Raw genomic sequence first — 16,432 nt, forward strand, 5'->3', positions numbered from 1 at the left:
TCGGGACAGGTTGAGCTTACGCAACCTGCCCCAGTCCCGTGCCATCTGAATCCCCAAATATTGGAAACTCTTCCCCCATTAGCCTGAACGGCAACCCCTTCAGCCTACTCTCCTGCCCCCTCGCCTGAATTACAAACAGCTCGCTCTTAGCCATGTTCAATTTGTAGCCGGTGAACCGGCCAAATTTCCCCAGGGTTGCCATGATACCGTCCATCCCCACCATTGGGTCCAATACATATAACAGTAGATTGTCTGCGTATAGCGAGACTCTATGTTCCACTCCCTCCGGACCAGCCCTTTCCAGCCCCTAGAAGCTCTCCGTGCAATTGCCAGCGGCTCTATGGCCAGCGCAAACAGCAGTGGGAAGAGAGGGCAGCCCTGTCTTGTCCCACGGTGCAGTCTAAAGTAGTCCGATGTCGTCCTGTTCATCCTTACACTCGCCTCCAGGGCCTGATATAATAGCCTAACCCAGTCGATGAACCCCGCCCCGAACTGTCCTAGTACCTCCCACAGATAATCCCACTCGACCCGGTCAAAAGCCTTTTCAGCATCCATGGCTACCACCATCTCTACCTCCCTACTCTCTGGGGGCATCATAATCAGGTTAAGCAGCCTTCTTAGGTTAGCCACCTGCTGCCTCCCCTTTACAAACCCGGTTTGGTCCTCCCCAATTACATCCGGTACACAGTCCTCAATTCTAGTCGCCAAGATCTTGGCCAGTAACTTGGCATCTACGTTGATCAAAGAGATCGGCCTGTATGACCCACAAGCCTCCGGGTCCTCATCCCGTTTCAGAATGAGCGAGATGGCGGCCTGCGACATCGTCGGGTGTAAACTCCCTCTGTCTCTTGCTTCGTTAAAGACCCTGACCGGCACCGGCCCCACTATCCCGGCAAATTCTTTGTAAAACTCCACCGGATATCCATCTGGCCCCGGGGCTTTACCCGACTGCATGACTTTCAGCCCCCCCCAATACCTCTTTGATCCTGACCAGGGCCCCCAGTCGGTCCACCAACCCCCTCCCCACTCTTGGGAAGGTCAGTCCGTCCAGGAATCTCCTCATTCCCCCCCTGGTCCCCCAGGGGGTTCCGAAGTGTACAGCTTCCTATAAAAGTCCCTAAAGACCTTGTTCAGCTCTGCCGGGTCACCCACTAGATTACCCTCCCCATCCACTACCCTCCCTATTTCCCTAGCCACTTCCCTCTTCCTTAGTTGTTGCGCAAGCATTATACTGGCCTTCTCCCCATGCTCATAAATCGCGCCTTTTACCTTTCTAAGCTGCTCTACAGACTTGCCTGTAGTCAGCACCCCAAATTCGGCCTGCAGCCTCTGTCGTTTCCTGAGTATCTCTGGCCTCGGGGATTCCGCGTAACTCCTGTCCGACCGTAGAATTTCCTTAATCAGTCGGTCCATCTCTGCCCTGTCCCTGTACGCCCGGGTTGAAATCAGCTCCCCTCTCACCACTGCCGAGACTTCTCCAGTATCGTTCATCTGCAGGTAATTCTGCATGCATTTCCTCAGCCTCTCGCACACCGCCTCGACCGCGAGTAATCCAACTTCCAGCCTCCATGACCTCTGCAGGTCTACCCAGTGCGGAGCATGGTCCAATATGGCAATTGCCGAATATTCTGCCCCCACCATTCCGGCCAGCGGGTCCCTACTCACAACAAAGTAGTCAATTCAGGAATACACCTTGTGGACGTGGGAGTAGTATGAGAACTCCCTCGCCGTCGGCCGGCTAAATCTCCATGGATCTGCTCCCCCACTTTGCTCCATGAACCCTCTCAGTTCCTTTGCCATCGCTGGCAACCTGCCCGATCTTGAACATGACCGGTCTAGGCTCGGGTCCAGGACTGTATTAAAGTCCCCGCCCATGATAAGCTTACACGAGTCCAAGTCGGGGATCTTCCCCAGCATCCTCCTAATAAAATCCACATCGTCCCAATTAAGGGCATACACACTAACCAGGACTACTCTCACCCCTTCGAGCTTACCCCTCACCATAACAAACCTGCCACCCCCATCCTCGACTGTGCCCTCCGCCTCAAATTATACCCTTTTATTAATCAGGATCACAGCCCCCCTCGTCTTAGAATCAAGCCCCGAATGAAAGACCTGACTGACTCAGCCCTTCCTTAACCTAACCTAGTCTGCCACTTTCGTGTGTGTCTCCTGCAGCATGACTATGTCCGCCTTCAGAACCCGCAAATGCGCAAACATACGCGCCCTCTTCACTGGCCCGTTTAACCCTCTAACATTCCAGGTGATCAACCTGGTTGGGGGGCACTCTTTCCCCCCCCCCCCCCCTTGCCGATCAGCCATCCCCTTTCCTTGGCCAGACCCCCAGCCATGTGTCGCGCTTCATCTGGCCAGCCAGACTCTGCACTTATTCTTGATATTTCCCTACATTTTTTTACATTTTCCCCCCGTACCTGTGTGGGTCTCCCCACACAGCCCAAAGATATGCAGGGTAGGTGGATTGGCCACGTTAAATTGCCCCTTTATTGGACGAAAGAAATATTTCCTTACATTTGTTTTTAAAGTTGTATTCTAAATTTTTTTTTTAAAGTTGTCGATCTGCTAACCATGGTTGGATTCCACACACTTTTGTTTTAGAATATTCATTACATTTTCTTTCCAGCTGTCAAAATACAAGGTGATCAGAGAGATTTGATTTGGGCTGTAGCTCAGTTTTGAACTGTGAAAGTAAATAAGAACTTAGTTATGTACTTTTTGGGTTATTGCATTTTTTAAACATGACCTAGCTTTGCATGGAATATTTACCAATTTTCTATTTTCTTACAGAGCTCCTCCAGTTGTCATGGCTTCCCTTGATTGGCTGATTGTCGCTATAGCTAGTTTCATTGTGTTTCAAATTATGTTCCATTATTTAAGTGCAAGGATATCTGTATTTTTCTGCAACGGTTATCGACCATTAACTGACATTCAGAAGACTGAATGGAACTCCAGGTATTCACTGTGATATTATTTGTGGGAAATATACAGCATGGGAATAGATAAATTCGAACAAAGGCACATTTGCAACCTTATCTGCAGTGTACATGTGCATTAGGAGCAGAAGGAAGCAATTCAGCCCTTCAGATCATGGCTGATATCTTCCTGGTCTCAAATCCCTTTAACCTGTTTTTCAAATCCGAAATATATCTATCTCCTTGAAACCATTTAATGATTTCAGACTCCACCACTCTATGGGTCAGCAAGTTCCACAAATTCACCACCCTCTGCGAGAAGTAATTCCTCCTCATTGGCACAACATTGTGAGCCGAAGGGCCTGTACTGTACTGTGCTGTTCTATGTTCTATCTCAGCTTTAAATCTACTGCCTCTCAACCTATATGCGTGACCTCTCATATGTGTGACCTCTCATTCTAGATTGTCTCACAAGGAACATTTGGTCTACAATTTTTTTTTTGTTAAACCTAATTTTCTTTGTTAAACCTACCTTCCTTAAGAATTCCCTGTAGTACACCATCTCCAGGCATCCAAGCAAGTGGTCTGATGACTTGTTTGTCGACCCTGTGAGTGCTTCTATGTACCCCACCAGTTGCAGGTCTGTGCGTATGGTGTGAGGTGGATGACTGTTTGATTCGTTTCCCTGGTCTGACCTAATGACTAGCATCAGGACTCCTTGATGATAAATTTATTTTCTGCCTAATCTTTTAAAAATGGGACAGATTTTCTTATGTAAAATGTCTCCCTGGACAACTTTATTTAGTAATTTGCTTTAAAGGTATAATAAAGAATGTCTAATGAACAGCAATTTGAAAGGCGGAGTTGCATAATGGTACAACCAGACATATTCTTAAATCCAAGCTTAGTTTAATAGCCGGACTACCTACATATAATATATGTGCATTTTTCATAAAGTCTTTGATCCCTAAAATTCATAATGGGTAAAGAATAGAAATAAAACAAAGTTTGTTTAGCTTTTAACATTTTTATTTCTGGGATGTTCATTATGCTGACCAAGGCTGTGTTTGTCGTTCCATCCCTAAATATGGTAACCTTGTTTACAGCTGAGTGTCTTCCTGATTATTTCAGAAGCAATTTAGAGTTAACTGTATGGCGTGAATTGGAGTCATTTGTACGATTACGGCGCCACACATCAACTGCCTATTGGAGTCATTTGTAGGTCAGACTGTGATGGAGTGGTAGGTTCCCACCCCTGAGGGAGACTAGAAAACTAGTTGGGTTTTACAAAGCATCCGACTTGTTATGGATATTTTTCATAGCGCTAATGCACAAGTGGTTAGGTTTAATGAATTTGGTTTTGTCTTCCATGGTGGGCTTTCAATTCATGACCTCTAGTTTGCTCGTTCAATAACACAAACACTGTACCCACTGTTAATGCTTAATTACATGAGATATATGAAAAATCTGAAGGGAACAGTGCAAGGAACTCTTGTTTATTTAGCGGAGACATGCATCGTAAACAAAAGAAAACAGAACACTTTAACAGGCACTGGTTTTCTAATTGAATGTTCATGATTTAATAATTATCATATCTATCTGATTATATATAGAAGTTCATATGCAGATGGTCCTGTGAAGAATGCACACTATGATATGTAGTATGGAATCAGCTTTGTATAGAGATCAGAGCTAGAAAATGCGTGGTGTTTATTTCAGAGTTGGATGTTCCCTTCTCAGGATTGTGAAGTCTTTTGAGAAGTTTTAGATTGTCTCCTTTGATCGGGAAAGTAGACTTCCATTGCTTGATATTTTGAGCTTCCAACAAGTACGTGATTCTATCTTTGAGGCACAGCATTAGTTATTGCATATGGCTCTGCACTTAGTACTTCTATTTTAGTACACAGAGAGGGTTAAGTGCCAGTGGATTTATCTGTGCTCATCAAGTAGTTCAAATGAGCGACTTCACTCAAACTCTTGTTTGGGTGTTTTGTATAAAGTTTATAGAGTTAAACCATTTCCAACATGGTGGACAATACATAAGAACATAAGAAGTAGGAGTAGGCCATCTGGCCCCTCGAGCCTGCTCCGCCATTCAATGAGATCATGGCTGATCTTTTGTGGACTCAGCTCCACTTTCCGGCCCGAACACCCTCCAGTGCCAGTACGTCCTTTCTCAAGTAAGGAGACCAAAACTGAACACAATACTCCAGGTGTGGCCTCACTAACACCTTATACAATTGCAGCATAACCTCCCTAGTCTTAAACTCCATCCCTCTAGCAATGAAGGACAAAATTCCATTTGCCTTCTTAATCACCTGTTGCACCTGTAAACCAACTTTTTGCGACTCATGCACTAGCACACCTAGGTCTCTCTGCACAGCAGCATGTTTTAATATTTTATCATTTAAATAATAATCCCTTTTGCTGTTATTCCTACCAAAATGGATAACCTCACATTTGTCAACATTGTATTCCATCTGCCAGACCCTAGCCCATTCACTTAGCCGATCCAAATCCCTCTGCAGACTTCCAGTATCCTCTGCACTTTTTGCTTTACCACTCATCTTAGTGTCGTCTGCAAACTTGGACACATTGCCCTTGGTCCCCAACTCCAAATCATCTATGTAAATTGTGGGCCCAACACTGATCCCTGAGGGACACCACTAGCTACTGATTGCCAACCAGAGAAACACCCATTAATCCCCACTCTTTGCTTTCTATTAATTAACCAATCCTCTATCCATGCTACAACTTTCCCCTTAATGCCATGCATCTTTATCTTCTGCAGCAACCATTTGTGTGGCACCTTGTCAAAGGCTTTCTGGAAATCCAGATATACCACATCCATTGGCTCCCCGTTATCTACCGCACTGGTAATGTCCTCAAAAAATTCCAATAAATTAGTTAGGCACGACCTGCCCTTTATGAACCCATGCTGCATCTGCCCAATGGGACAATTTCCATCCAGATGCCTCGCTATTTCTTCCTTGATGATAGATTCCAGCATTTTCCCTACTACCGAAGTTAAGCTCACTGGCCTTTAATTACCCACTTTCTGCCTACCTCTTTTAAAAAACATTTTTTTTAAAATATATTTTATTCAAGATTTTTTGGCCAAACATAACAGTACGTAGTGTTTCTTTTAAACAACAATAAAGCAATATAAATAACAGTGGCCAGTTTTAAACAAATAAATAAATAATATATGAACAGAAACAAAAACCAAACTAAATGGCAACTGCCTGGTCAAAAATAAATACTCTCCAAAGATACAATCCAACAGTCCAATATACATTACCTAAAACAAGTGCCTATACATATACAATAACATCCCTGAGAGTCCGTCCGATACCTCCCCCCCCCGGGTTGCTGCTGTTGTCTTCTTCTTTTCCATTCCCTCTATCTTTCTGTGAGGTAGTCGACGAACGGTTGCCACCGCCTAGTGAACCCTTGAGCCAAACCCCTTAGTACGAACTTAATCCGTTCTAACTTTATAAACCCTGCCATGTCGTTTATCCAGGTCTCCACACCCGGGGGCTCGGCTTCCTTCCACATTAACAATATCCTGCGCCGGGCTACTAGGGACGCAAAGGCCAAAACATCAGCCTCTCTCGCCTCCTGCACTCCCGGCTCTTCTGCAACCCCAAATATAGCCAACCCCCAGCTTGGTTCGACCTGGACCCCCACCACCTTCGAAAGCACCTTTGCCACCCCCACCCAAAACCCCTGTAGTGCCGGGCATGACCAGAACATGTGGGTGTGATTCGCTGGGCTTCTCGAGCATCACGCACACCTATCCTCTACCCCCAAAAATTTACTGAGCCGTGCTCCAGTCATATGCACCCTGTGTAACACCTTAAATTGTATCAGGCTTAGCCTGGCACATGAGGACGATGAGTTTACCCTATGTAGGGCATCAGCCCACAGCCCCTCCTCAATCTCCTCCCCCAGCTCTTCTTCCCATTTCCCTTTCAGCTCATCTACCATGATCTCCGCCTCGTCCCTCATTTCCCTATATATGTCCGACACCTTACCATCCCCCACCCATGTCTCTGAGATCACTCTATCCTGCACCTCCTGCGTCGGGAGCTGCGGGAATTCCCTCACCTGTTGCCTCGCAAAAGCCCTCAGTTGCATATACTGAAATGCATTCCCTTGGGGCAACCCATATTTTTCCGTCAGCGCTCCCAGACTCGCAAACGTCCCATCTACGAACATATCTCTCAATTGTGCTACCCCTGCTCTTTGCCATGCTCCAAATCCCCCATCCATTCTCCCCGGAACAAACCTATGGCTATTTCTTATCGGGGACCGCACCGAGGCTCACGTCTTTCCCCCATGCCGTCTCCACTGCCCCCAAATTTTCAATGTAGCCATGTAGCCACCACCCCCGGGCTTGTGGTGTATTTCTTCGGTGAGAACGGCAACGTGCCGTCACCATAGCCTGTAGGCTAGTCCCACTGCAGGCGCCCTCTCCAATCTCTTCCACGCCGCTCCCTCCTCTTCTCCCATCCACTTACACACCATTGAAATATTGGCGGCCCAGTAGTACTCACTTAGGCTCGGTAGTGCCAGCCCCCCCCCTGTCCCTACTACGCTGCAAAAATCCCCTCCTCACTCTCGGGGTCTTCCCGGCCCACACAAAACTCATAATACTCTTCTCGATTCTTTTGAAAAAAGCCTTCGTGACCACCACCGGGAGGCACTGAAACACAAAAAGGAATCTCGGGAGGGCCACCATTTTAACCGCCTGCACCCTCCCTGCCAGTGACCGGGACACCATGTCCCATCTCTTAAAGTCCTCCTCCATCTGTTCCACCAACCGGGTTAAATTAAGCCTATGTAATGTACCCCAATTCTTGGCTATCTGGATCCCCAAGTACCGAAAGTCCCTTGTTACCTTCCTCAACGGTAAATCCTCTATTTCTCTGCTCTGCTCCCCTGGATGCACCACAAACAACTCACTTTTCCCCATGTTCAATTTATACCCTGAAAAATCCCCAAACTCCCCAAGTATCCGCATTATCTCTGGCATCCCCTCCGCCGGGTCTGCCACATATAGCAACAAATCATCCGCATACAGAGATACCCGGTGTTCTTCTCCTCCCCTGGGTACTCCCCTCCACTTCCTGGAACCCCACAATGCTATGGCCAGGGGCTCAATCGCCAGTGCAAACAATAACTGGGACAGAGGACATCCCTGCCTCGTCCCTCTATGGAGCCGAAAATAATCAGACCCCCGTCCATTCGTGACCACGCTCGCCATCGGGGCCCTATACAGCAACTGTACCCATCTGATATACCCATCTCCAAAGCCAAATCTCCTCAGCACCTCCCACAAATAATCCCACTCCACTCTATCAAATGCTTTCTCGGCATCCATCGCCACCACTATCTCCACTTCCCCCTCTGGTGGGGGCATCATCATTACCCCTAGCAGCCTCCGTATATTTGTATTCAGCTGTCTCCCCTTCACAAACCCAGTTTGGTCCTCATGAACCACCCCCGGGACACAATCCTCTATCCTCGTTGCCATTACCTTGGCCAGAATCTTAGCGTCCACATTCAGGAGGGAAATAGGCCTATGGGACCCGCATTGCAGCGGGTCTTTTTCCTTCTTTAGGAGGAGCGATATTGTTGCCTCTGACATAGTCGGGGGCAGCTGCCCCCTTTCCCTTGCCTCATTAAAGGTTCTCATCAGTAGCGGGGCCAGCAAGTCCATATATTTCCTATAGAATTCAACTGGGAATCCGTCTGGTCCCGGGGCCTTCCCCGCCTGCATGCTCCCAATCCCTTTCACTACTTCCTCCGTCTCAATCTGTGCTCCCAGTCCCGCCCTCTCCTGCTCCTCCACCTTTAGGAAATTCCAGCTGATCCAGAAAGCACATCATTCTCTCCTTCCCATCCGGGGGCTGAGCTTCATATAATCTTTAATAAAATGCCTTGAACACTCCATTCACTCTCTCCGCTCCCCGTTCCATCTCTCCCTCCTCATCTCTCACCCCCCCATCTCCCTCGCTGCTCCCCTTTTCCTCAGTTGGTGGGCCAGCAACCTGCTCGCCTTCTCCCCATATTCGTACTGTACACCCTGTGCCTTCCTCCATTGTGCCTCTGCATTACCCGTAGTCAACAAGTCAAATTCTACATGTAGCCTTTGCCTTTCCCTGTACAGTCCCTCCTCCGGTGCCTCCGCATATTGTCTGTCCACCCTCAGAAGTTCTTTCAGCAACCGTTCCCTTTCCCTACCCTCCTGCTTTCCTTTATGTGCCCTAATAGATATCAGCTCCCCTCTAACCACTGCCTTTAGCGCCTCCCAGACCACTCCCACCTGAACCTCCCCATTATCATTGAGTTCCAAGTACCTTTCAATACACCCCTCACCCTTAAACACACACCCTCATCTGCCAATAATCCCATGTCCATTCTCCAGGGTGAACGCTGTTCTTTTTCCTCCCCTAACTCCAGGTCCACCCAATGTGGAGCGTGATCCGAAATAGCTATAGCCGTGTACTCCGTCCCCGTCACCTTCGGGATCAGTGCCCTTCCCAAAACAAAAAAGTCTATCCGTGAATAAACTTTGTGGACATAGGAGAAAAACGAAAACTCCTTACTCCTAGGTCTACTAAATCTCCAGGGGTCTACTCCTCCCATCTGCTCCATAAAGTCCTTAAGCACCCTAGCTGCAGTCGGCCTCCTTCCGGTCCTGGACCTCGATCTGTCCAGCCCTGGGTCCAGCACCGTATTAAAATCTCCACCCATTACCAACTTCCCCACCTCTCGGTCCGGGATACGTCCTAACATACGCCTCATAAAGTTGGCATCATCCCAGTTCGGGGCATATACGTTCACTAAGACCACCGCCTCCCCTTGCAATTTGCCAGTCACCATCACGTATCTGCCCCCACCATCTGCCACTATGGTCTTTGCCTCAAACATTACCCGCTTCCCCACTAGTATAGCCACCCCCCTGTTTTTTGCGTCTAGCCCCGAATGAAACACCTGCCCCACCCATCCTTTGCGTAGTCTGACCTGGTCTATCAGTTTCAGATGCGTCTCCTGCAGCATAACCACATCTGCCTTAAGTTTCTTTAGGTGTGCGAGTACCTGTGCCCTCTTTATCGGCCCGTTCAGTCCTCTCACATTCCACGTGATCACGGGTTGGGGGGCTCTTTACCCCCCCCCCTTGTCGACTAGCCATCTCCTTTTTCAATCCAGCTCCTCACCCGGTTCCCACGTAGCCGTATCTCCCCCCAACGGCGCCCTCCCGCCCCGACCACCTCACCCCATACCAGCTTCCCCTTCTCCCCAGCAGCAGCAACCCAGTTACCCCCCCCCCCCCCCGCTAGATCCCTCACTAGCATAATTGCACCCCCCATGTTGCTCCCAGAAGTCAGCAAACTCTGGCCGACCTCGGCTTCCCCCCGTGACCTCGGCTCCCACTGTGCGAGGCCCCCTCCTTCCTGCTTCCCTGTTCCCGCCATGATTACCATAGCGCGGGAACAAAGCCCGCGCTTCCCATTTCGCCCCGCCCCCCAATGACCTTTTTTTTTTAAAACAGTGGTGTCACGTTTGCTAATTTCCAATCCGCCGGGACCACCCCAGAGTCTAGTGAATTTTGGTAAATTATCACTAGTGCATTTGCAATTTCCCATGCCATCTCTTTTAGCACTCTGGGATGCATTCCATCAGTGCCAGGAGACTTGTCTACCTTTAGCCCCATTAGCTTGCCCATCACTACCTCCTTAGTGATAACAATCCTCTCAGGGTACTCACCTGTCATAACCTCATTTCTATCAGTCACTGGCATGTTATTTGTGTCTTCCACTGTGAAGACCGACCCAAAAAACCTGTTCAGTTCCTCAGCCATTTCCTCATCTCCCATTAAATCTCCCTTCTCATCCTCTATAGGACCAATATTTACCTTAGCCACTCTTTTTTGTTTTATATATTTGTAGAAACCTTTACTATCTGTTTTTATATTCTGAGCAAGTTTACTCTCATAATCTATCTTACTCTTTATAGCTTTTTGAGTAGCTTTCTGTTGCCCCGTAAAGATTTCCCAGTCCTCTAGTCTCCCACTAATCTTTGCCACTTTTTGTATGTTTTTTTCCTTCAATTTGATACTCTCCCTTATTTCCTTTGATATCTACGGTCGATTTTCCCTCTTTCTACCGTCCTTTTTGTTGGTATAAACCTTTGCTGAACACTGTGAAAAATTGCTTGGAAGGTTCTCCACTGTTCCTCGACTGTTTCACCATAAAGCCTTTGCTCCCAGTCTACCTTAGCTAGTTCTTCTCTCATCCCATTGTAATCTCCTTTATTTAAGTACAAAACACTAGTGTTTGATTTTACCTTCTCACCCTCCATCTGTATTTTAAATTCCACCATATTGTGATCGCTCCTTCCGAGAGCATCCCTAACTATGAGATCCTGAATCAATCCTGTCTCACTACACAGGACCAGATCTAGGACCGCTTGTTCCCTCGTAGGTTCATTACATACTGTTCCAGGAAACTATCGCGGATACATTCTATAAACTCCTCCTCAAGGCTGCCTTGACCGACCTGGTTAAACCAATCGACGTGTAGATTAAAATCCCCCATGATAACTGCTGTACCATTTCTACATGCATCCGTTATTTCTTTGTTTATTGCCTGCCCCACCATAATGTTACTATTTGGTGGCCTATAGACTACTCCTATCAGTGACTTTTTCGCCTTACAATTCCTGATTTCCACCCAAATGGATTCAACCTTATCCTCCATAGCACCGATGTCATGCCTTACTATTGCCCGGATGTCATCCTTAGATAACAGAGCTACACCACCTCCCTTACCATCCACTCTGTCCTTCCGAATAGTTTGATAACCTTGGATATTTAACTCCCAATCGTGACCATCCTTTAACCATGTTTCAGTAATGGCCACTAAATCATAGTCATTCATGATGATTTGCGCCATCAACTCATTTACCTTCTTCTGAATTCAGGTAAAGTACACTTATGTTGACTTTTTTACCTCTGTTTTGAATCTTAACATCTCGATCAGTAACCTCTCCTAAGTTATATTTCTTCTTAACTTTTCTCCTAAATTTCCTTGTCGTTGAACCCATATCTTCATGTAACAACCTGCCACGTCGCTTACCATTAATGTTTTCACTTCCCGTTTTATTCCTTTTAGTATTCCTGGTCCTATTTACTGAGCTCCCCTCAGTCACTGTACCTTGTACTGTCGCCCTTTTTGATTTTTGACTATGGCTTCTCTGCCTTACACTTTCTCCCTTACTGCCTTTTGTTTCTGTCCCTGTTTTACTACCTTCCAACATCCTGCATCGGTTCTCATCCCCCTGCCACATTAGTTTAAACCCTCCCCAACAGCTCTAGCAAACACCCCTCCCCCTAGGACATCTGTTCCAGTCCTGCCCAGGTGCAGACCGTCCTGTTTGTACTGGTCCCACCTCCCCCAGAACCGGTTCCAATGCCCCAGGAATTTGAATCCCTCCCTCTTGCACCATCTCTCGAGCCATGCATTCATCCTATCTATCCTGATATTCCTACTCTGACTAGCTCGTGGCACTGGTAGCAATCCTGAAATTACTACCTTTGAGGTCCTACTTTTAAAAAATATATATATTTTATTCAAGATTTTTTGGCCAAACATAACAGTACATAGTGTTTCTTTTAAACAACAATAAAGCAATATAAATAACAGTGGCCAGTTTTAAATAAATAATATATGAACAGAATTGAGGTCCTACTTTTTAGTTTAATTCCTAACTCCCTGAATTCAGCTTGCAGGACCTCGTCCCGTTTTGTACCTATATCGTTGGTGCCTATGTGCGCCACAACATCTGGCTGTTCACCCCCCCCCCCACTCCCCAGAATGTCCTGCAGCTGCTCCGAGACATCCTTGACCCTTGCACCAGGAAGGCAACATACCATTCTGGAGTCTCGATTGCGTCCGCAGAACCATCTGTCTATTCCCCTTACGATTGAGTCCCCTATCACTATAGCCCTGCCATTCCTCTTCCTGCCCAGCTGTGCAGCAGAGCCAGCCACAGTGCCATGAACCTGGCTGCTGCCGCCTTCCCCTGGTGAGCCATCTCCCTCAACAGTATCCAAAGCGGTATATCTGTTTTGCAGGGAGATGACCGCAGGGGACACCTGCACTGCCTTCCTACTCTTGCTCTGACTTTTGGTGACCCATTTTCTATCTCCCCCAGTACCTTTCACCTGTGGTGTGACCAACTCGCTAAACGTGCTATCCACGACGTCCTCAGCATCGCGGATGCTCCAAAGTGAGTCCATCCGCAGCTCCAGAGCCATCAAACGGTCTAACAGGAGCTGCAACTGGACACACTTCTTGCACGTGAAGGAGCCAGGGAGAATGGAAGAATTTTGAACACTATTCCATATATCACCAGAATTGAGGGGGGAAGTTGAGCAGGTTGGGTCTCTTCTCATTGGTACAAATAGATGAGTTAAAGCAGACCTGATGGAGATCTTTGTAACTGCTGATGTGGCAAACTGTTCTTATAATTAGGTGGGTCTCGGACAAGGGACAAAAATACAAAGTAGCCGCTAACAGATCAAATAAAGAATTTAGGAGGAATTTCTTCACATAGAATGTGGTGGAATGTGAGACTTCCGGCTGAATAGTGGTTAGCACTGTTCCTTCACAGCGCCAGGGACCTGAGTTTGATTCCCGGCTTGGGTCACTGTCCGTGTGGAGTCTGCACGTTCTCCCTGTGTCTGCGTGGGTTTCCTCCGGATGCTCCGGTTTCCTCCCACAAGTCCTGTTAGGTAATTTGGACATTCTGAATTCTCCCTCCGTGTACCCGAACAGGTGCCGGAATGTGGCGACGAGGGGATTTTCACAGTAACTTCATTGCAGTGTTAATGTAAGCCTACTTGTGACAATAAAGATTATTTTTATAAAAGAATAGTGGTTGAGGTAGATAGGATTGGCACATCTTAAGGGGAGGCTTAATACATGTGTAAGTGAGAACGAATAGAGGGTGAGAGGTGGCAATGCTTGTGTGGAGCATAAAATTAAAATGTTAAAATTAGGGGTCACCCCCTTTAGGTTAGTGATGAGGAGAATTGTTTTTCCTTGAGGATTGTGCCATTTTGAAACTCTTTGCCTCAGAAGGCGGTAGAGCTGGGGGTCATTGAATACTTTAAGGTGGACGTAGATAGATTTTTGATAGACAAGAAAATCAAGGTTATTGTGGGTAAATGGGAATGTGGAATTTGCAACACAAACCGATCAGCTGTGATCTTATTGAATGGTGGACCAGGCTCAAAGGACTGAATGACCTTCTTTTGCTCCTATTTCATATGTTCGCAAACTGAATGTTTCCATGCTATGCATTGATTCTGTGTTTTACTCATGTTTAAAGAAAATTTCTTACTTACAAAATTAAGGGTTAGGGTCCCTCTGCTGGCCTAATTTTGCAGAGATTATTAATGAATTTGCTGTATTGGTACATGTGATTTCACTAGTGATAGATGAAATGTATCTTACTTGTAGGCCGTACAGCTTCCATCAATGATGCCCAAATCTATGTTTTTGCTATTTCTTTAGGGTGGTGTCCACATTCCATGCTCTGGTGGTTGGGCTATTGTGTCTGTACTTGTTGTGGTTTGATGATGCTGTTAATGCTGATCCTATCTGGTAAGACACCTTGTCCGCCTAGTTAAGTTAAACTAGACCTGGCTATTTTGGCCTCTATTTCAGTGATTAGGAAATTTGTTGTAAAGTGACGCACCTTTTAAGGGAAAAACACTTTTTGCCTGTAATTTTGCCCGATTGTCATTAAATAACCAGCACGATGCCTTCCATTGCGATGTTCCTGCTGTTATGATCCCTGTAGAGACCGATAACTTACTTAATGAAGTTCCAAGCAACTGAAGGAAATGACCAAAGATTTCACATTTCAAGACCTTTAATTAACAAATTATACCAACATGGATCAAACATTACTCAACATAAGGAAAAGGTATTTTGCACTAACTAACCAGTGCAGTTGAACTGTGAGTTGCAATCCCTTTTTTCTGTGCACTGCGCCTATGGTAGATATGCACCATTCCAAGAAAAAGTCCAAAGTTACTCCTGCCTGCCCAGTAGGTTCACGTCTCTCTGCCACACCAGGTCAAAGCTTCCAGGATCCTCCAAAGGTTGTTCCACGCCACCTGTGTCTTCCATATCTGACTTTCACGAGCAAGGCATACTTTTTGACTCCCTTGTTCCATAAATCTCAACGTCCTGGGGATCTGTCCCCTTCCTTTAGAACATAACTTGAGCCCACATGGCATTCTAGTTGGTTGTTAACATGAAAACAGTCCTTCTCTGCCCCTCACAGCAGCACCTTTGCTTTGCCACGCAGCATTATCTGCTTTGTGCCACGCTCCCTCCCTTGCGCTCGCATCATACTCATAGCTTCAAAGCAAAATGACCGTGGAAGAAAACGATATCCCGAGAACACTGGAATTAAAGTGGAAATTGACTAGCACTCACTGCTCAAATTAAACTCTTCTCCATGCCCCGGCCAGAATAGATAATCGTAATATAACGTCTATTTGGGGTGGCCCGGAGCACTGCTGTACCACAGCGCTAGGGACCCGGGTTCAATTCCGGCTTTGCACTGTCTGTGCGGAGTGTGCACGTTCTCCCCGTGTCTGCGTGGGTTTCCTCTGGGTGCTCCAGTTTCCTCTCACAGTCCAAAGATGTGCAGGTTAGGTAAATTGGCCATGCTAAATTGCCCCTTATTATCCAAAGATGTGCAGGTTAGATGGGGTTGCAGGGATAGGATGGGGGAGTGGGCTTGGGTGGGGTGCTCCTTCGGAGGGTCGGTGCATGCACGACGGACCATATGGCTTCCTGCTGCTTTCTTGAACTGCTGCTGTCCATATGGCATAGGTACACCCACAGTGCTATTGGGGAGGAGATACTAGGAATTTGATACAGCAACAGTGAAGGAAAGGTGATATATTTCCAGTCAGGATCATGTATGGCTTGGAGGGGCGCCTCCAGTGGTGGTGTTCCCTTGGATCTGCTGCCCTTGTCCTTCTAGATGTTAGCAGTTGTGGGTTTGGAAGGTGTTGTCTCGGGAGCCTTGGTGAGTTCATGCAATGTATCTTGTAGATGTTATATACTTCTGCCTCGTGTGTTGATGGTGGAGGGAGTGAATGTTTGAAAGGGGTGCCAATCAAGTGGGTTGCTTTGTCCTGGATGATGTTGAGCTTCATGAGTGTTCTTGGAGCTGCACTCATCCAGGCAAGTGGAGGGTATTCCATCACACTCCTGACGTACACCTTGTAGATTGTGGACAGGCTTTGGGAGTTGGGAGGTGAGTTACTTGCAACAGGATTCCCAGCCTCTGACCTGCTCTTGTAGCCACAGTATTTATATGGCTAGTCCAATTCAGTTTCTGATCAATGATTCAGTGATGGTAATGCCATTGAATGCCAAGGGGCGATGCTTCGCTTCTTTCTTGTT

The 16,432-nt window shown here is 46.9% G+C and overlaps 1 protein-coding gene and 1 long non-coding RNA gene across 10 annotated transcripts in view; one reads left to right on the plus strand and one right to left on the minus strand.

Moving 5' to 3' along the window:
• LOC140426148 (uncharacterized) overlaps positions 1-16,432 on the minus strand; it is a 165,656-nt gene that overhangs the window by 55,665 nt on the left and 93,559 nt on the right. The window lies entirely within an intron of this gene.
• The window catches only part of tlcd4a (TLC domain containing 4a), a 99,582-nt gene that overhangs the window by 9,667 nt on the left and 73,483 nt on the right, over positions 1-16,432 (plus strand). For all 9 annotated transcript variants that reach the window (XM_072510561.1, XM_072510553.1, XM_072510554.1 and 6 more), the window contains 2 exons: positions 2,806-2,970; positions 14,519-14,608. In XM_072510561.1, coding sequence (XP_072366662.1) covers positions 2,822-2,970; positions 14,519-14,608 — 239 coding nt within the window. In that variant the 5' untranslated portion in view covers positions 2,806-2,821. The remainder of the gene's footprint in view (positions 1-2,805; positions 2,971-14,518; positions 14,609-16,432) is intronic.

This window comes from Scyliorhinus torazame, chromosome 7 (genome assembly GCF_047496885.1).
Source record: "Scyliorhinus torazame isolate Kashiwa2021f chromosome 7, sScyTor2.1, whole genome shotgun sequence".
Lineage (NCBI taxonomy): Eukaryota > Metazoa > Chordata > Chondrichthyes > Carcharhiniformes > Scyliorhinidae > Scyliorhinus > Scyliorhinus torazame.